Raw genomic sequence first — 22,074 nt, 5'->3', positions numbered from 1 at the left:
ACGTACTGGTTGAATTGTAAGCTTAAAAACATAATATGTAAAGATGATATTTCATACACATGTATAAAATAATGTTGACACGTCACCCTCAATTCTTTTCTTTATATTTTGCCTCTTAATCATACAATCAAAGCACAGTCATGAGTTTCAAAGCACAATCCAAAGGCCTAAGTACCAGAGGAAAGAGATTAATTTATTTCAGCAACTCAATAAGTCCTGGACTACACAAAATGATCAAAACATGCATAGTACGATGATATGAAATAATTATTCCAATGGCAATGAAGGGGAACAGAATATACCATCCCAAAATATGCCACCTTGACATGCAGATTATTTTCAGCTGAAGGTAACCAAGACCCAACAGACTCGGGAAAAACTTTTACCTCTACCTTAACTACCTAAAAGATTTTAGATAGGGAGCCTTGCCCAGGAGAGCTGTTACCAGAGAGAACTTTCTTTTATCTGAAAGTCCTCTTTGCATGGCAAGACAAACTTCTCATTACCAAACATCTGCCCCTCTTACGGTCCGATGACTTACCCTCCTCCCCTTTGAAGCCCCAGGCCCTTATCCCATTCCTTAGCTCAGAATGGCATATAAGCCTCAACTGCCCAATTTGTCCTTGGATCTTGTATTTTTATGGGGCTTCCACACATACAAAATTTCCTCCTGTTATCATGTTTGCCTCACAAAATTTCCTCCTGCTAATCTGTGTTATATCAATTTAATTATTAGGCCAGCTAAAAAACCTGGAAAGGAAGAAGGAAAAAAGTTTTCATCCCTATAGCGCCAAAAAAAAAAAAAAAAAAAAAAAAAGAGCTAACTTCATAGCTGTTAGAATATTTTTGTCTTACTCTCAAGTTAAAGTTATACATACTCATGAAGAAAAATGTAGTGAGGTTGATCCAAAAAGAGAAGATAAAATATTTCTAAAAATATTTCTAACATCAGAATGTATTTGATTTCCACCTGATAGTTCACTGAAAGTCTACCTGGGTTCCCTCGAATTTAAACAGCAAAGACTAACTGCAATCCACTTGGGTCAAAAAGAACAAGGTATATTTCCAAATTATAGGAAAGTTTTTAACCGGAATGAGGGGTTTCTCCTTCCTTCAGGCCATTCTTTCCCGAGAGAAGATAATCAAAGCCAAAAGCCAAAATTTCTCTGGAACACGAATGGTGTTAAGTATTCCATTTCACTCAACTGGCAAGGTGCTCCTGAGCACCTCTGTGCAGGGGATTGCGTGACACTGTTACTCAGTATGCTGGCAGAACAGTGAACTATAGTAGCTGAGGTATCCAAGTACAAAGTGAAAAAACCAAGCTGCACATCAATTAAAAAGTAAAGGACAAGTATATAGCTACCCAGGGATTTGATGAAACATTTAAAAAAGTATACATTATTAATTTTTATGGAGAAATGAAATACTGTTACATGTATGCACATAAGCTATATAGCTATAGCTATATCAATAATATACAAGCTAAAGTATGCAGTAATTAAAAATGCTGACAAGATTGAAAAAAAGTCATAACATTAATAAAAAGGAATTCAAAATTAGTACAACGATTAAACAACAATATGCTTGATCCCCAACTGCCACAAGTGTTAAGATGTTGATATTAAGAATACCCTCACGCCTCTGAAACTTCTCACATTATATTAACTGTAAAGAGAAAAGAACGGTTAACAAGTGAGAAAGTCAAATTACTTTGACTGTTTTGAATTGAATGCTTTGTGCCTACCTAGTTTTTCTAAGGCTTGTATGTTGTCATTTTTTAGATTATCCCTTCTATCTTCAGTTGCCTTATCTTCATCATCCAAATGAGTTTCTGTTTTCACTGCTCCAGTTAGAAAGAGGGCCGGTGTTTTCGGTGGTTCTATAACGGTTCCTAAAATAAAAATTGTTAACTTGAATCATTAGCAGCTAAAGACCATATTAAAGCGAGCTTACTCCACTCTTGCTCTTCTGTTTCACAACCTCATGACAAACATCTCAAGCAGCTGTCATATATGATTCCTTTATTTAAAATCCCATGTGTGTATAACCAATCAATTCCTTAAAAAGTAAATTTGTCGGTAGTACTGAAAAGAATAAGGAACTAGGCAGTGGGAAGAGAAAAGCAAGGTAAAGTCGATGACAAAGCGGTACATGCTTTGCAATGTAACCTTGGAAAAGGAAAAGAACAGTAGGGACTTAATGCTCTTGCTGCTGTGTTGGGTAGAGTGAGACATGGTTGCTGTGGGCTCTCCTAGCCTCTGGCACAACATCATAATGAGTATAACAAACAATCTACATAGGTAACCTCATGAATTGGAACGAAAGTGGAGAGAATTTGCCTGGTTGCAGAGATCCCTCCCTTAGCTAAATTGAGCTAAGTAAAGCAATAGGATATCCAAAACTTGCAATCTCAAGCATTCAAATCACTATGAATCTCTTAAACATAAGAAAGGTTGAATAAGAGTCATTTTAGCTAGTTTTAAATAATCACACATCACTTATAAAAAGTATTCTTACAAAAAATATGTAACCTGAATCTAACTGAGGCTTTAGATCTAGCTTCTAGGAAACAGTGCATAGAGAAACAAGTTAAATGATATCACAAGGAAACTATCAAATTCAGAAACGTAGCATTCTAGTGACAAATGAACTAATCCCTTCACAAATTTATGCCTTGGGTGGGACATGGGTGGGGGATTCTTCTTGATTAAGAAACCAGAGAAAGAAAACACATGCAACAAGTGCAATGCGTTATTAGATCTTGATTGTATGGGGTTGGTGGTGGGATGGTGGGAAGAGAAGCTATAAAAGACATTTAGGGGCAGTGGGAAAAATTTAAGTATGTATTGGGTATTTGAGTATTTGATATTAGAGGATTACTATTAATTTTCTTTGGTGTGATAAAGATATTATGTTCATCTAAAAATATATCCTTCTTTTTAGAAGCTACAGATTGAAGTGTGTAGGGCTAAAGTGTCATGATGTCTACTACTCATTCTGAAAAGGTTCAGGAAAAACAAAACATAGATGAAGCAAATATGGCAAAATAATAAATGCTGAATCTAAATGGTAGGTATTTGGTATATTTTTTATCAATTTTTCATAATAAAAGTTTGAAAACTATAACCAGTTAAAAGTTCCTATAATCGTAACATGAGATTTTAAACCACACATGGGATTTTTTAGATTATTAATGCATTAATACACACTAAACACACAGCCCAGTGCTAGCAAAAGAAATGCTGGCCAGAAGTCGCTAGTGTCACTGGGGAGAAAAGCTACACACCAGAGTGTATAGTACAAAGCAGTACAATGATGTGATTGTATGCTACAAATAGTATACAAATACATCCACAAAAAAGTATACATAAGGGATACAAAAAGGAGGAGTTTAGAGGAGAAAAAATAAGGCTTGGAATGGGAGAGAAAGGTATTGTGTAAGAGCGGGAAGCTGTGTGGTTTATTTGTGTGGTTTATTTCTGTGAAACAAATTTGAATGCTGATTTGTGTGGAAGGCACACAAAGGTGTGGGTGGCAAAGGCATAACCACTGCCCTACATTACAGTGGCCACATATTAAATAGGTAAGTACAATGGAGACGAATAAATGCTACAGGGGAGTGCTCTTCAAAGGGTGTTAGTGAAACACAGGAAGGACATCCAAACCACGGAGGAAGAGGTGCAGGTTTAGAGTCAAAACTTATCCCAGTACAAATTCAAAATGTAGGCATGCCCAATAAAGAATTGCTAATTCACAGATGACATACTTCATTTGATATAGCAGACTGAAAGCCAAGGGCTCTATCAGAGCTATTAAAACCATTATATTGATATAAATATTTATGTAAACCTTTTAAGGTCAACATAGCATTTGTACAATTTGTACTTTTTAGGCAATTTCGAATTTCATACATACAATGCAGTTGACAGGGCATCTGTCTTTCAGCAGCAAAATTTCCACCATCAGATAAAAGTTAAAAAGTTCCAATGTAAATAACAAATCAATATCAGTTGAAAGCAAAGGCTTCCAGGATTATTTTATCTTCAGAGGAAGGGGAAAAAAAATGTATTCATCTTCTGATAAATTCTAATGGAATTCTTACTTACATTATATAACTAGTCATTCATTTTAAATTGAATATGTGTCCCCACGACTGTCAAATTTTGTTGATCTATACATTTCTAAGTTGATAATTAAAAACTGACATGCACACAATTATGTTTTTGTTCCACAATGAAAATCTACTATTCTTATAATGAAAATAATAAACATTATTTTACGAATAAAAATGTTCTTGATAGAAATCCATGTTTTATTTTCTCTTGCTATGTATTTCAAAAGGTAAATCTAGAGACATTAGAATCAAATATATCACTGGAAGTAAAATGAAACCTGAATTTTACAAAATGTCAAAGCATTAGATGAATGAGAGCTCCTGGAACAAGAGGTGTCAAAACTTTATTATTCAAATGTAAGTAATAAATGAAATCTGGAAGCTTTCTGAGAAAATGATTTCCATCTCCATTTAGAGAAGCTATCAGAGCTTATTACGTGTCAGGGTGCACGTTCTAACATTTGGACTGGCACATTATAATAGGCAAAGGAAACTCTTCTTCCATGCACAAATGAGCTGATTCATTTCTCCATCACTGCATTACACAAGGTAGGCAGTTTTTCCTTCCCAGACTCACAGAGCAACTTCCATAAATGCGCTATTCTTCCAAACCCAGACTACATGGTGGGGAGAAGGACAGTGGAATCCATTACCTCTGTCGGAAGGCTGTTCAAGTGGAGAATCTGATGAGGATATCTTCCTTCGAACTAGGGTCAGGTGGACCACTTGCCCTGTATTTCGTAACACTTCAACAACCTCCTGGTTGGCAAAACCCTGAATATTCACACCATCGACCTAAAACACATTAAACAGAGGCTTCAAGTTACGTACTATTTTAAATTCTGGCAAGGCAGAATAAAATTAGGCAATTCATTTTATTCCAGAAATAATTTGTATTAGACCTAAGAAAGCATTTGCATAAAGATGCAAAATTAGTAGTAAAACACGCTGACAAACTTCCTGAGAAACCAGAAAATTTGTACTCCTAAGTCACCCATTTTCATTTACAGCCTGAGAGAGGCAGAGGGTCTAATTCTTTGATGCTGTTCGAATTCAAAGTGCCACAAAAGATGGCATACTGTTTTACATAGTTCTCAAGATGTATTAATAGAAGTCATTGTTATCAAAATTGAAGAGATCATGCAATACTTCATCCCTCTACTATATCAATATGTGATATTTTCCAGAAGAAACACACTGATCTCCCTCAATTAGGACTTCTAGTACTCTGGAAAAGTATGTGCAAGAAAGGTATTTACTAATCTAAGTCAAGCCCAATTCCATATTTCTCAAGTCCATCAGGACCAAAAGACCTCCTCTCTCAATCTTCTTCCAGCTAGACAAACCATTACTTTTGCTCTCCCCATAATACTTTCTCCACAGCGTCCACTGATATTGCAGATCTGCAAACTCTGCAAATCACAAGACATTTTCTAACCCAACAATGTAAAAGCCAAGAGTCATGAAATGTGTTTCCTTAGATGGACTTGAAGGGTGATTCAAATTACACAAACAAAAATCTGTTTTTATATAAATCACTAAATTAAATGTGTGATGCTCATATATGAGTGTGTGTGTGTGTGTATGCTTCAAAATTATTATTAAAATAAATTGTAAATTTAATTTTCTACTAAATAGAGGAAAGACCAATCTGAATTGATAATGGTAATTATTACATTCTCAAATATATAAAATCTCTCAATTTTGTAGGTACTTAAAATTACTGTTAGTAGAAAAACTACTTTCACAAAGAAATAAAAATACCTGGTAAATGGCCTATTAATTTTACTTCAAAAATGGGTTAAAGAATACAGAGTTATTTGAAAGCATTTTCTAGGAGAATGCTAGAGCACCTTTCAAATATATATGTATGTATATTAAAATATATATAGGTACATATTATTTCTTCCTACCAATATAGTCAGTGACTCCATTTTTCAGATAGTAAAAAAAAAAAAAAAAATTAAATTTAGGATCATAAGAGTCCAAATTAATGAGATTTCATTGTACTAACAAACTTAATTTTTAAAACATTATGATACTATACTGAGCCATTCCCCTCTCATACATATTATAATAAAGATAACTTTTTCCCCCAACTTGATTCAATTCTAAAACAGAAGGCAGTTACTTACAGCAACTATTTTGTCATTCACTTGAATTTGGCCATTGTGGTATGCAGCACTGCCAGGTATTATATTTTTCACATAAATCCCTGAAGCTTCCCCTAAGAAGTGCACAAAACACGGGAAAAGGAAGAAAGTTCTAATTAGGCCTTGATTGCAAAATTCATATCAAGAGGTTAATTAGCTAAAGGAGCTGCCTGGAGGCTTGATAAATAGTATTTTGAACACAAGCAGAGAAATTGATGGATTACTTCAAACTGTCACCATCATAAGTGACCCGAATTTGAAATGATTTGAGTGATGACTATTTCTGGAAGAATAATCGGTAACAGAACCTTGACGAAATGCAATCCAATGTAAACTGGAATTCAAAAAGCCCAGGTTAAGTTTTATCCTCTTCTCTTGGTTTATCACCCTTCTCATCATTGATTTCATCATTTTTCACCAATAATATGACAAGAGTCTCCTACCAGGTCTTTCTGACTATATTTAGTTCACTGTTCACGTTAGCTTCCCCAAACACAGAAAAAAGAGAAGTACATACAGTCTTAAAAAAACTAAAACAATCTCAGCAACATGAAATAATCCTTATATTATAAAATAAAATATTTAAAAAGAAAAATGGCTGTATAAAAATTACAACTATATAAAAAGTATGCATTGCTATGGGCAAGGACTAGAAGGGAAATTGGAAAATGAAAAACCATAGCTCTGGATGGTTTTATATTTTTATTTTTTAATATCAAATGAACTTAAAACATAGTCTGTAGAAGAAAATGAAACATAATGGATTCTCATCATCTACCTAACAAAATGTAAATTTCATAGAATCACACTTAAGGGCCGCCATAATCTGTGCCAAACTTCTTTTTTGCATTTCGTCCCTCCAACAAGACAAAACTCGAGAAACATAAGACTCCTGGTATTCCACCAAAATGCGAAGTATTTTCTTGATTTTATCCTTTTTCTCATTTCATTTTTTTCTGCCAATCTCACCCTTCTATCAAAATCTTTCTCTTTTCCCATGCCTAGCACAAATGCCTCTTTCTTTGTAAATTCTCCATTTCCTTCTGTCAAACTGAGTTTCTCATCTGCCATATGATGATAATTTGCTTGCATCTCTGCTGAAAGACATATTTCATTTATCCTTGAAGTTGAGTTATTTACATGTTTGTCTTCCTGAATAGACTTTCTTATATTCATTTTTCTATTCCCTCCAGAACTAAGCAAAGTCACTGCTCAAAAGTTCCAATGAGTGGAAGACAGTAAAAATCATTTTGAAAGACTACGTGTTAAAAAGTATACTGAGTTTTAAAATATCCTAGTTTTTGGATTCATCACTGCCCATCACTCCAGTTCCCAAAAACTTCTTTTGAGGGTAAAAAGTGAAATGGTTTCTTTATTCAGTAATATAAACATTACATTTTATTGATTTTCTATCAATCAGCTATTCACTTTCATTTTACTTTGCATGTATATTGTTAGGTTTGCAAGGCACCTTGAAAACTTCGTATAAAGGTTCATAAGCCATCAGTTTAGGCAGTAAGTCATGAACTCTCTAAGCAGACAGCATATTAAGAGCTACTCAATATAGTTTCTTTTTTCAACATTATTATACAAACTATACTTAGCACATTTGGAAGTCATTTAAATTCTCAACCTAAAAAAAGTGGCACTTAGAAAAAAAGCTAAAGGTTTGAAAACAGTTATTTCATTAAGCTAAAATAGCATAAAGTGGTCTGACATGAATTTCATTCAGGACTTTGAATACATTAGCACTTTTAATCTTTCCACCTGCTGTAAGTATACAAAATAATTTTTAAAAAAAATTAACTCTAATCTTACTATTTTTTAAAAAAACTAAAAAAATGTCGTAACTCTGAATTTTCATGTTACTAGCAAATACTTGAGAAAAGGTTTATTTTTCCTTACTCTAATGAATTTCTTATAATAATAGAGTAACTCTTAACAGTGAAAGTTACCAAAGCTTTGCATATAGGAGTTGAGGGAGAATTATTATGTAGAGATACTTGGGCCATGTATTTATTCTTACAATGTATTTCCTTTATGTGAAAGGAGAATAATTCTAATTAAAGTATTTATTTTATCCTATTTTTTTGTAATTAAACATAATAGTAGTATTTTTTTGACATTCACATTATGAACTAACTATATGCAATAATCATTTTACTTTATTACATGTAAAATGACATAATATGTAATAGTCACACTATTCAAAATATATCAGTCTTAGAAACAAGAGGAGATAAAATTCAATGTTATACACTGAGTTGGATAATTAAATTCTGTTGTTAATGACTATCAAGCCAGCTATAAAATTACTGAGACAAAAATGTGTGACATGGTGATTTATAAGAAGTTGGTCTTCATCCACAGTTCTGGCTCATAGCTCCCAAAACCCTTGGAATTTCCTAAGCATTGTGAGTGATGTCAGTCTTTTTGTTATCTTAATGAGGTGACTTGTGGAAAGCACCTAAGGATGAGGGCTGGTTGCCAGAAGAACCAACCCTATGATGAGAGGTTTGGAACCTTCAGTCCCAAACTGAAAGAGAAGAGGGGCTGGAGATTGAGTTCTATTACCAATGGCCAGTGACTTTGTCAATCATGACTGTGTAAAAAAACCACCGTAAAAACCCAGGAGGACCTTTTTCAGAGAGCTTTCCCACTGAGGAAACAGAATGCTTCCAGGTGCCACCATGCAGAGCCCCACGCTCCACGAGGACAGAAACTCCTTCATTCGAGGACCTTGTCTTATGTATCTCTTCATCTGGCTTTTGATTTGTACCTTTTAATGTCCTTTGTAATAAACTGGTCATCTAGTTAATAAATGGGTTTTCTTGAGTTCTGTGAGTGTTGTAGCAAATTAATTGAACTCAAGGAGGGGGTCACGGGAACCTCTGATTCATAGCCAGTTGGTCAGAAGTACAGGTAGTAGCCTGGGCTTGCAAATGGTGTCTAAAGTTGGGGGGCAGTCTTCTGGGACTGAGCCCTGTACCTGTGAAATCTGATTCTATCTTCGGGTGGACAGTGCCAGAACTGAGTTAAATTGTCAAGACACCCTGCTGGCGTCTGAGAATTTCTGGTTGGAACTGGGTCTGGGAACCCTTTTTAAACTGTGATTTTTCTAATTACTGAAAAGTAACTGATTGCTAATGCAGATTCATGGTTTTATTGCTCAACATTTAAATTAAAATCTGCAGATATTTAATTTTATTGTCTAGGAAGCTTAACATCCTTAACAATTATTTCCAAACATAAAGTAGAAATGATTCATTTACCTGTATGAGCAGTTCCAACATAGCCAACAATTCTAATCCCCAGACTCTGTCCATCTTTTTTAACGAGCTCAACATCGTAAGTTTCAAAAAGAGTAGAATTATCCTAAAAGGGAAAAATAATTTTAATTATATGTCATGTTTAGTTACATAACTGTGTATACATAGTCAATTTGTGCATGGATTGGCAAGTATTTTCTTCACAGCTATGCCAGGCAGAATTTTAAGATGGTCCCCACAACTTTTGATCCCTGGTGCTATTACTGTGTTTATATCACATTACGTGATACAAAGATTATCTAGGTGAGCCTAATCTAATCAGGTACCCTTCAAAAGCAAGGAGTTTTCTCCTGCTGATGGCAGAAAGGGAAGTGAAAAAGATTTGAAGCCTGACTAGACTTGTGGTTTGAAGATGAAGTGGGACACGTGAGAGGGAATACAGAGCCCTTAAGGAGTTGAAAGATGTCCCTTAGCTGATAGCCGGCAGAGAGACGTCAGCCCTACAACTGCAGGAACTGTATTCTGCCAAAAATCTGAATGAGTTTGGAAATGGATTGTCCCAGATTAAGAGCCCAGCCAGGCCAACATCTTGATTTTGAATTTGTAAAAATCTAAGCAGAGTGCCCAGCCAAGCCATCCCGACTTCTGACCCACAGAATTATGAATTAACAAAGGGTTATTGTTTCAAGCCCTAAATTTGTAGTAATTTATTACACAACAGAAAGCCAATACAGCCATGTAGAAAAAACCTCAGGATTAATTTCCATCTGAAAGAATTAAATGTAAAAAAAAAAAACTTTTAAAAAATGGTAAGGCTAATTGTAATAATTATTGTGAGCAAAAAATATTGACCTAAAACTTATTTTCATTATTTGTCTTGTAATTTAAAATATTTTTGTAAAAGAGTAAGGTGACTAAAAATATAATATATTGCTTTCAATTCCAATCATTAACAACAGAAAGTAAACAACTGATTGCATCAAATTCTCCCTTAACATATAGCAACACTGGTCCCTCACCACAAAGTAAAAGGCTCAAGAGAACTAGAGTAATGGAGGCAAAAAAATAATAATAATAATAATAATAATAATAATTGCAACTAATTTGAAGAAGAAAAGAAAAATGATTCGTATATCTCAGATGGAAAACTTCCACTCATATGGTCCCAAGTAAAGAAAAGCAAATAACTTTACAGAAGACACCAAATGGGCCCTCAGATAAAGAAGAAAGGTGGCTTTCCACCCCCTTTTCACCATAATCACTTCTCTTTTCTCTTCCTCCTGGCCCCTCCTTTTAAAAATTATTTCTTTTGTCATATTATCTCTTGATTCAAAGCCTGTGAGATAGTTGGAAAGAGTTTGGAACGGACCAGAATGATCTGAGTTCAAATCCCAGATCTGTAGCCTACTCTTTATATGACTTCTATTTAACACGCTATTTGGACTTCAGTTTCCTCATCTATTAAATGGATGATAAGACCTATCTTGCAGAATTCTTGTGAGGAATTCAGATGACTTGGACAATTCCAGGTGCTTGATGACAATTAATAATAATTATTATTATATAACTATAACGAGTGTTATTGATCATAATATTATTCCCTTTGGCAATCTGTTCCTACAAGTGACAACTCTCATGCATTAATCAGTTTTTACAGTTTCTGACCCACCATCTGGATGTCTCTTCTAATAAAATAGAAATGGCAAGTATTACTGTGTTTATCCAAAAATAAGACCTAGCCGGACCATCAGCTCTAATGCATCTTTTGGAGGAAAAACTAATGTAAGACCCAGTCTTATTTTACTATAATATAAGACCAGGTCTTATATAACATAATATAATATAATATAATATAACATAATGTAATGTAACATAAAATAATATAATACCCAGTCTTATTTTACTATAAGACAGGGTATAATATAATATAATATATAATATAATATAGTATAATGTAACAGTATAATATAATATAGTATAATATAACATAGTATAGTATAATATAACATAATATAATATAATCAGTTCTTATATTAATTTTTGCTCCAAAAGATGCATTAGAACTGATTGTCCAGCTAGGTCTTATTTTCGGGGAAACACGGTATTATTTTTCCAATTTACAGATAAGTAGTGGAGGCTCAGGGAGGTTGAATGACTTAACCCTGACAAACAGCAAAAAGGAAAATCAAACTTGTCTAATGTCTCCCAATTGGGCTCTTCCGTTGCTTCACTGGTGAACACCGAGACAATACTCACGCTAATGGGGCACTTCGAGTTGAAGGCATTTCTACTCTTGCAGTGTTATCACACCCAGTATTTGATTGAAGATGAGAGAATAATTTGTATACTCACACAACTAGGGCTCCCGTTGGGCACAGCAGGCATGGCAACAGGTAAGGCTGTAGGCGTAGGAGGGGTCACAGAAATTTCACCAACTGGGTCTCTTGCAACAAGCATCCTGACTGAATTCCCACAGTTCCTCAGCACTTGCGCAACTTGCTCACTGGTCATTCCCTGCACATTTGTGCCACCAATCTTCAAGATGTGATCCCCTGTCTGGAGTCTTCCATCCTTTAATCCAAGGGGGGAAAATTATTATGAGAAATCAATGATATAACTTTACTAGTTAACAATTCATCAGACTTTGAGTTGTAGCAAAATGACTGGCAAAGAAGCCACCTAAAAATGCTGAATAAAATATATTTTTAATGAATGGCTGACTTGACAACAGAGAAAAGGAAGTGCCTGTAAAACAAAAAAAGATGGGGTATTGGAAGCGGGGAAGTTCAAAAGAAGAAGAATCACCAGAATTCTAGAACAGGCGTTGGCTTGAGGGTATCACTTCATGCCTGACAGCCTAGAGCCAGGGTATTCATGGCACTTACACAAGGAAGAGATCAGAACGCCCAGAGTATCAAGAAGGGAAGGAGGTCAGATCAGAAGCCTCCAGTATAAATGGGAACTCTGAATGCCAATAAGCTCAGTGGCACAGTTGAGGAACAGCAAGATGTCAGTGTGTCTGGAAGAGAATAAGCAAAGAGGAGAGTAGTCCAAGAGATGAGAGCATTCATTAATGGGGTCAGCAGGGCAGAGCATTTGCTGGGTGAGTAGGAAGGGAAGTCACTGGAGCTTTTTGAGAAGAGGAATGACATTATCTGACTTACTTTTAATAAGATCACCCAAGTCTCTGTGCTGAAAATAAACTAGAGTGGAAGAAACAATAGTTGGTAAAGCAATAATCTAAAAAGAGATAACAATAGCTTGGACTAGGTTAGCAGCTGGGTGTTGAGAAGAGGGGTTCTAGATGTATTTTTAATAAATTGTCAACAGGCTCTACTGATAGCTTCTACACGAGGTGTAAGGGGGGAAAGGAATCAGAAATCCAGATTTTTAGCCTAAGCAACTGGAAAGATAGAGTTGATATTAACGGAGATAAAGAACACGACAGTGGAACAGATGGGTGGCAGTAGAAATCAGTTCAGTTCTACAGATGTCCAGTCTGAGATGCCTACTAGACACGAAAGTGGAGATACCAGATATGCAGCTGGATACACAAATCTGGAGTTCACAAGAGAAATCCAGACTGCGTATGTAAATTTGGGAGCATTAGCATATAGAAAGTATTTAAAGTCATGATTCTGGATGAATTTAGAGAAGAGATATGTAATGTTCTATTCCTTAAGCTGGTGATATGTACATAGGTGATTATTGTTTTATTATTATTTATAATGTGCACAAACATTACATATACTTTTATATGTATGTATATTTCATACACAGAAAAGCTGAAAACATAATTTATCAAAAAGTAAATCAGTTCAAAAGGTTTATCATTTCCATTCTATCTTCATTTGTGAAATTTCTGAAACAGCTTATCCAGCTACATTTCCACTAAATTTGTTTTATCAGCATTTTGAATTCTCTTCACTTATCTTTACTACAATATATTAAAGATACTAAAACGTAAACACAGCTGGTTACAAAAAATTACACCTGCTTTACAGGTTGAAAATCACTTTTAATATGTATATCGTCTCATTCAGAAAAGGACAACTTTAAAATGAGAAAAACTGAGATTCAGAAAAGTTAACTGACTTGACCAAGATCACAAAGCTAATACACAGTAGAACCAAAGTTCAACCTGAGTTGTCCCACTGAAGATTGGTACACATTCAGTCATGTCTTATACTTTGAATATCTCCAGACGAACAGTAGTAGATAGTAAATTTACTGTTTTCTCCAAGAAATTGCCAATAACTGTCCAAAAGCTTAAATACAATGAAGATGAAAATCAGATATTTTGCAAATGAGAAAGGACAGCCTAAGCCTGGAGCAATGACCACTGGACTAGTTCTAAACTTCATATTCCTGGCTCCAGGAGGCACCATCTATAAGTTATAGATGAAATTCAGAAGAAAAAAAGTATAAAAAAAAAAGACTTAAGACTAAAAAAGTCTATTTCCCATCCTTACTTTTCTCCAATTTTGCAGAAATCTAAATAAAGAAAGGAACGTGTTAAATCAAAATAATGAGTAGAAAGCTATGTGCTTTGTTGTGAACTCTGCAGAAGGAGCTAAAAGCAACTGTAAGTGGAGAGAAACAGGGAAACAGAAATGCAACTCAATTCAGGAAATTTGGAAAGACTTAGAGAAAAGAAATAAATGCATAGAAGAAAGTTAATACGGGGAAAGGAATAAAGAATTGCTGGATTTCTACTTTAAGTACCGATAATTTGATATTCTTCTATGACCAATGCAACAATCTTGAAATAAAACAACTACTTAAGAAAAAGCCTGTGATCATGATGAAAAATAAGGGTAAAACTGCCTCTGAATTGAACTATCCCTATGCAGAATTATGGCCTGACCAAAGAATAAGGAATATGTGAATTCAGTGTTTTCATACTTGGCTTGGCCAAAGAAGGGCATTTCACCATATTTAGTCACTTCCTAGGCACTATTTTTCCTATTTTACCTGAACTCAATTTAAAATGATGTAGATAATTTGTATCTGTCATGAAAAGTCAAACATTTTCTTCTTCCAGAAAAACAGGTGTTCTAAGGAATTCATAAGGTATAAAAATAATCATTAGTCAGATTGATAGGAAAGACACCAAAATGACAGCTACTTTGTTTATGTCTAACAGTGCCAAACGTTGCATTTCATTGATATCTTCTGATCAACATTCCCCTTCCATAACCTGTCTACTGTGCAAGGAAACTAAATGGCATAAGAGTCCTTTTGTTCTTTAACAGAAAACATAAATCAGTGATAACCAATAAATAGCCATGCGAAGATTCAAAGACACAGTGTGCTAATCAAACATTCAAATATAAAAGTTTATTAACCCATAGATTCTTTCAAAGGAGAAAAAACATTATGCATATAGACAAAGATAGTACAGATGGCAGAAAAGTTAAAAATTAAAAGATGTAACAGGGCACCACACTTACAATGAAAGCCATAGCAGTGTCACTTATACAGTTTTAAAAACAAACAAACAAACAAAAACTTTAATCCAAGTTAGCAGTTATTGGCTAAAAAAAACCCCGCAAACACACACACACACACACACACACACACACACACACAGAGGTTGTCAAAAAAATGCATACATATGATTTGTATTCATCTTTTGTTATTGGTACATATCGAATATTACAATTTTAATACAGTTCTTTTCCTTTAAAATGGTATACTTTTTTTTTTTTGGCACCCTTTGTATATATTCCTTTGCGTTTTAAGTTCTCTGGTCAGCTGTTGTGGATGATAATTTCAATTTATAAAATATTTGAAATCCTAAAGGAATTTAGGCCTGAGCTACAAAAGAAATATAGAAATTAAATTTGTTTCTTCAAAAACTAAAAAATAGCACCAAACACTTCCACAACTCAGAAAATGAAATCATCACTACTTTTGATTCCAGGTCTCTTCTATCATTGGTCTTTAATCAGAAGGCAACACATCATTGACAGAAAATAGTGACTTTATAAAATAAAAATTCTTTCTCTCAAGGAATTAAAGAAAGGTACTAAATCTAAGTACATCTCGACTACCCAACTCAAATTCCCAGAGCCATCAATTGATTTTTAAGGATAATGAAAATATCTGTTTCTAGATGCACTCAAAGCAAAATTACTTGGGAACACCACCTGTTCAGGGGCCTCAAGCTGGTCGTTGCTTATTCTAAACTAAAAAGTCCTCATAGTCCACACACATCCTCCAAATCCTTGCTTGCTTCCATTCCTTCTTAGTATTAAAGGTTACTGAATAGTTATTATGACTCATAATATGATTGTTTCATACCAAAAAGTCAATAATTTATGACAACTTTTAAATAGGCTGAGTTGAAATAGTCCCTTTCTCGAGATAATGAGGGTAATTCAGTGTACCTGATTTCCCTAGAATTCCTCCAGACCACATGAAAGAGATTTCTACAAAACAAAGTTGTCTTACACTGCCCGTTATCAATTTAAACAAAAAAAAAAAAAAAAGAAAGAAAAGAAAAACTCCTAGCTGCTGATATTTTTTAGAATTTTTGCCATAATTGAACAGAATTTTCAAAAGCTGTATGCTTCAGGTACTGTGAATTTTGGGAAGTGTCTGAGGATTATAGGTAGATAGGTCTTTCAGCTTCCCTTACAATGATACTATATAATTTCCTTCTCCTTGGAATCGGCCCTGATTACGTTTACTGATTGGTCATTGTAGGTGGATCTCCATAAATGTTTCTGAAAAGCTCATATGAGTCAATATTTTTCCGTTTCATTTAGTTTACAACATTCGAGGCAGTAGGTATAAGAACAAGTAAGGACTTAGGAGTTAGACACACCCAAGTTCAATCCTGGCTCTACTTTGATCAAGCTGTATTACTTATCCTGCCTAAATCTCAGCTCCTTTGCAAGCAAAATGAGAATAAATTCCTCTCTCATTGAGTTGTGAGCATTAAACTCAATACTATATTTAGCCTAGTGCCTTGCTGACAGCAAAGCAAGGCCTCAAATACATCCATTTCTGATGTCTCTTTAGATTTCAGTGACCTTAACTGTTCTGGGCCACATCACCTCAATTCTACCCCATCTTTAACTATACATATTGACCTATCTGTACACAAAAGGAAATACAAGGGGCTGTTTTATGAAACCCTTTTAAATAAGAAATACTGACATTTTTTACCTTTCTAGTATATAATTTTATATTCTATGAAGAAAGTAGTATTAATTAACCCCTTTAACAGAACGCAGGTATCACTTTATGATCAATTTGATCACATCTGAATTAATGACCTAAGACATTCATAGTCCCTTGCCATAAAGGTTGCCATAGTCAATAGTGAGCATTAATATTCAAAACATGAGTACATTTTAATTAAACACAATATTCCCTTTAATTTTTTTTTTTTAAAGCTATGATCAGGCTACATGAGCAACAATTGAACAACAACTTGTAAAGACTTAGCAACAATGCATAGAATCAGCTGAAGAGATTTTATCTGCCATGAACTGAAATGAGGGGGAAAGAGGCATGAATATTGTTTACATCTCGTCATATTCCCCACAGGAAAGTCAGTAACTCAGTTGCTCCTAGAGCTAGCTATTCCCTGATGATAGACTTGACCAACCCTGGACTGCTGTACTTCAGGGGAAAGAAATAAGACCAACTTTAAATAAATAGATTTAAGCAGTAAAGCACGGGCTTCAGAGTCAAAAAGATGTGGGCAGGATGCTGACGTTGTCATTTCCTAATTGTGTATAGTCTTCGGCAGTTTCTTAACAATTTCCATATCTATAATTTGGGAATAAAAATTTATGACTTTTAAAGATTACATGACAGTAATGAATATTAGGCAGGTAACAATGTCTGGCATAAACACTTGCTTCTCCATTTTGACTCTGATGGATACACCCCTACCCCCTCCGTGATGACCTGAAATTGTGACAATCCCTTCCAGTAAGGGTGATAATCAGACCTGGGCTTTTCCCAACAGTGCCTCAAAGGGATTAATTTGGGAAACTCTGCACTTCATATTCTCCTTGTGAAAATTCATAATACACATTAGGATATTAAAAGCTCAGAAAATTCTTACAGTAAAGAAACTTATTTGATTTTGTTTAACTTGGTATTTTCTAAATTTATTTGACCCTTTGTTTTTCACAATAACTGCTCCACTTCGTATCTTGAAGAAGGCTACAACCACATTTAATAGGAAACAACCCTATTAAAATTGCCAAGGGGGCGGGGGGCAGTGATGTGGGCAAAGGTATCACAATACTCCACAATACCTCATCCCTTTCCAGGTTACAAAACAATTTCAAAAAAACTCCTTAAATATTATTACTTGCTTTGTGTCACAGATGTGTTTTGAAGACCCATTAAAAACTGAACATTCTCAACATTTTTGGTCTCAGAACTTTTATTCTTAAAATTACTGAGGATGAAGGAAAGGGTATTACAAAGGAGCACAAAAAACTTTTGTGAATGATGGATATGTTCATTATCTTGATTGCAATGATAGATGGTATGATAGTTAAACTTTATGTATCATCTTGGCTAGACTATGGTAGCCAGCTATTTGGTCAAATACTATTGTAGATGTTACTGTGAAGGTATTTTGCAGATACAATTTAACATCGACAATCAGTTGACTTTAAGTAAAGGACATTGCCCTCAATAATGTGCGTGGGCTTCATCTAATCATTGGAAGAACAAAAACTGAGGTTTCCTGGAGAAGAAGGAATTCTGCCTCGAGACTGTAACAGAAATCCTGCCAACTTGCCCTACAGATTTCAGAGTTCAGACTGAAATAGCAACTCTTGCCTGTATTTCCAGACTGCTGGCCTGCCCCACAGATTTCAGATTTGCCAGTACATATGTGTCAAAATTTATTAAATTGTGCACGTTATATATGTGCAATTTTTTATGTCAATTATACCTTAAAAGGTACGCAGAATCTCAAAGAGCTTTTGTTTATGTGGTTCTCCTGATATGTTTATTGATATCTACTGAATTAGGAATAACACTGAAAATTTTAAAAAATATTTAGCATATAATATGTCAACATATAAAAATATTTATGTATGTTGAATTATATATTTTTATTTTAAAAGAGCTGTATTTTCTAAAACAAAAAAGGTAAGAGTAGTGGTACTTTAAAATATTTTTGCAAATCTCTTTAATGTCTGGCTTAAAAGCAGGCAGCTGGATTTTCATACCTGTTTCAGCATTCAGTATGTTGCAATATGTTGTTTTGATTGAAGTATATATTTTTTAAAAATCTAGCTTCAATCAGACATACAGTTGGAAAATGAAAGAAAATGGGACTTTTCAGCCCATTCTTCTTTGATAACACACCAAAACTTGACAAGTAGTGGTTTCCTAAAGAACAGTTGCAATGTGGAATCTGAAACTACATCAACAAGCTTTCAGACACTGTTTCATTAAAATTTATTGACCTACCTTGAATTTTGAATGGATATTTTACCTGTACATTATTTTGTCATATCACACATTGGTCTTCAGAAAATATTGATTCACAGAGTTATGCAGATCTTCCAAATACTGACATATTACATTACATAATATAAAAAATATATATTAATATCACCAACAATCTAATCAGAAGTCTTTAAATATTATAAAAAGTCAAGTTCATAGTAAAACACAAATTTTCCAAAATTCTCACTTTTTGCTTGAAAGTTCAAATTTTATCATTGCCAACAAATGCTGTCATTTTCCTTGAAATAACAGGCTCAGTCCATTCATTTTCAAGAAAATGTGTACCAAATACTCAAGTATGAATAATTATAATCATTTTCTGTCAGATATTCTTTCAAAAATAAACATATTGTTCTGGATTGGTTTCCAGAGGTGAGTGAAGTGGGTGAAGGGGATCAGAAGGTACAAATTTCCAGCTATAAAATAAGTCCTGGGGGTGTAATGTCCAGCATGGTGACGATAGTTACCGATATTGTATAGTATATTTGAAAGCTGCTAAGAGTAAATCTTAAAAGTTCTCATTACAAAAAAAGAATTTTGTAACTATGTGTGGTAATGGTTGTTAACTAGACTTACTGTGGTATCTTTCTGCAATATATACAAACATCGGAATATTATTTTGTACACCTGAAACTAATACAATGTTATTTCTCAAATATGCCTCAAAATTTTTTTCAATAAGAGTAAAAAATAAAATAAATGTTTAAAATTGAAAGGCTGTTCCATATAAAAAAAGTGACCAGTTTGTCTCACAGATGTTTTTTCCCGAAGACAACCACCATACTTGAGTATATGGCAGAAGTGTTGTGTGCTACATCCCATTTTGTCACTTAATATTAAAAAGACATGCACTTCAAGGTCAAAATGTACTAAAATTAATCATTCTTACTGTACATTCTTAAGTAAAACTGGCATTTTTTTCTTTTTTGTTGCAAGCATATGACAAAGAGGAATACAATGACTACTAATAGCGTTTGATGCCATTGCCCTGTTTCACACTGAGGCACCAGTAATTTTAGTCTACCACTGATTTTGCATCATCGGTGAAAATATTAACATGATGAAAGGGCTGATAACATCTTAGTATTATTATAACAGTTGCTTTGATCTTTTAGATCCCCTGCAAGAGATTCGGACCCTCCAGAGGCCCATAGATAGAACTCTGAGAGCCTCTGCTCTAAAAAAATACATTTAGGGCCGGCCCGGTGGCTCAGGCAGTTGGAGCTCCGTCCTCCTAACTCAGAAGGCTGCCGGTTCGGTTCCCGCATGGGCCAGTGGGCTCTCAACCACAAGGTTGCCAGTTCGGTTCCTCGAGTCCCACAAGGGATGGTGGGCAGCGCCCCCTGCAACTAAGATTGAACACGGCACCTTGAGCTGAGCTGCCGCTGAGCTCCCAGATGGCTGAGTTGGTTGGAGTGCGTCATTTCAACCACAGGGTTGCCGGTTCAACTCCCACAAGGGATGGTGGGCTGAGCCCCCTGCCCCCTGCAACTAGCCACGGTAGCTGGACCTGGGGCTGAGCTGCGCCCTCCACAACTAAGACTGAAAGGACAACTTGACTTGGAGGAATGTCCTGGAAGTGCACACTGTTCCCCGGTGGAGTCCTGTTCCCCTTCCCCAATAAAAAAAGATTAAAAAAAAAAAAATTAAAAAAAACCAAAAAACATTTGAACGCTGAAAGGATAATAGGAACATCAGTAGCTCCACAATTTGCATAAGGTGAAGCAATCTTCATTAGAAATGGGGAGCTGACGGACTTGCCTTAAAGCTGTATTTGCACAGCAAGTTTAATTTTACTTCTGTTTAGTAGAAGAGATAAATGCTTATGTACCTGGACATAACTAGCAAAATGTGTGTATTATTCTGATTATCATGGACATTCTACATAATATGGGCTCATTAAGTGGCTACATAATCAAATTTCTAAAAAAATTTCTAAAACTTAAATGTAATATTTAATATTTTCTTCAATGTAAAATTAAGCAGAAACAGTTGATAAGTTTTTAAATGGCCCACTTTCAGTTTAAACACTGCTAATTAATGAAGTGTAATCATTTGATTTGTAATGTCAGAAACTTTAAATTCAAGTGAAATTTACCATATTGGGACAACTGCTTATAATCACTGTACCCTGTGATTTTAACTGTTAGGCCCTTCAAAAATACACAGGGAGAGAATAATCCAGATACTTGAAATGCAATACCCATTAACGACTCTTTTTAACAAAAAATACTGTCCTCTAATGGAATCAAGAAAACCGTTAATCACAGGAAAAAAATTCTCCAAAAATGTTGATTTAGGAACTCTTTAAAATAAAGCAGAGTAAATGTACATGAACACTTATGAAGAAAAACAATTTTAGTTATACTTAGAAATCAAATATCCTAGTAACCTAGATTATAAAATTACATTTTGAGCCATACAATTTAAACTGCATAAAACCAAAATAAAAAAAGGAAGATCAACTTACTCGATCTGCTAATCCTCCCGGAACTATAGTCCTCACAACCACACCACTTGATTTTCCTCCAACTATTCCAAAACCTAATCCAGAGCCATCATTAATGAGCTCAACATCTTCAATATGGCCCCAACGAACCTACAAATTAAAGAGCCAAAGTGTTAGTAAAACACACAGATTCTTAACTTCCCAGTACAGTAATTACACAACAAATTGAACAATCATACAATTAATCAAGACAACTTTCTAGAGGCTAAGAGATATGTAAAGATGATCATATGATCCCTGCCCTCGAGGATTTTATAATCCAATAGAGAGATAAACTAAAACATAATTAAAATACAAGACAGAATATTGGATCATAAGACACTGCAGCTCTAAGAGGACTGAAACACGTCTCATTTCCCAGTCTACACCCAGTATCTAGCACAGTGCCCAGCACATAGTAGGAACCAATGAATATGTGTTTATCTGAGTAGAATCACAAAATATTATAAAGATTGCGGGGAGGGGGTGCAGACAAGTCAAATCCAATCAAGAATTATGGAAAGCTTCAAATAAAGGTGGTATTTTAATTGC

The 22,074-nt window shown here is 34.7% G+C and overlaps 1 protein-coding gene across 4 annotated transcripts in view; it reads right to left on the bottom strand.

The window, feature by feature from the left end:
• The window catches only part of PATJ (PATJ crumbs cell polarity complex component), a 296,757-nt gene that overhangs the window by 253,612 nt on the left and 21,071 nt on the right, over positions 1-22,074 (bottom strand). For all 4 annotated transcript variants that reach the window (XM_033115510.1, XM_033115513.1, XM_033115512.1 and 1 more), the window contains exons 7-12: positions 21,505-21,633; positions 11,892-12,110; positions 9,543-9,645; positions 6,253-6,344; positions 4,771-4,912; positions 1,748-1,894 (exon numbers count right to left, since the gene is read on the bottom strand). In XM_033115510.1, coding sequence (XP_032971401.1) covers positions 1,748-1,894; positions 4,771-4,912; positions 6,253-6,344; positions 9,543-9,645; positions 11,892-12,110; positions 21,505-21,633 — 832 coding nt within the window. The remainder of the gene's footprint in view (positions 1-1,747; positions 1,895-4,770; positions 4,913-6,252; positions 6,345-9,542; positions 9,646-11,891; positions 12,111-21,504; positions 21,634-22,074) is intronic.

The sequence above is a fragment of the Rhinolophus ferrumequinum genome, chromosome 9 (assembly GCF_004115265.2).
Source record: "Rhinolophus ferrumequinum isolate MPI-CBG mRhiFer1 chromosome 9, mRhiFer1_v1.p, whole genome shotgun sequence".
Taxonomy (NCBI): domain Eukaryota; kingdom Metazoa; phylum Chordata; class Mammalia; order Chiroptera; family Rhinolophidae; genus Rhinolophus; species Rhinolophus ferrumequinum.
The sequence above is the reverse complement of the archived record's forward strand: the minus strand, read 5'-3'. Positions and strand labels throughout refer to the sequence as shown.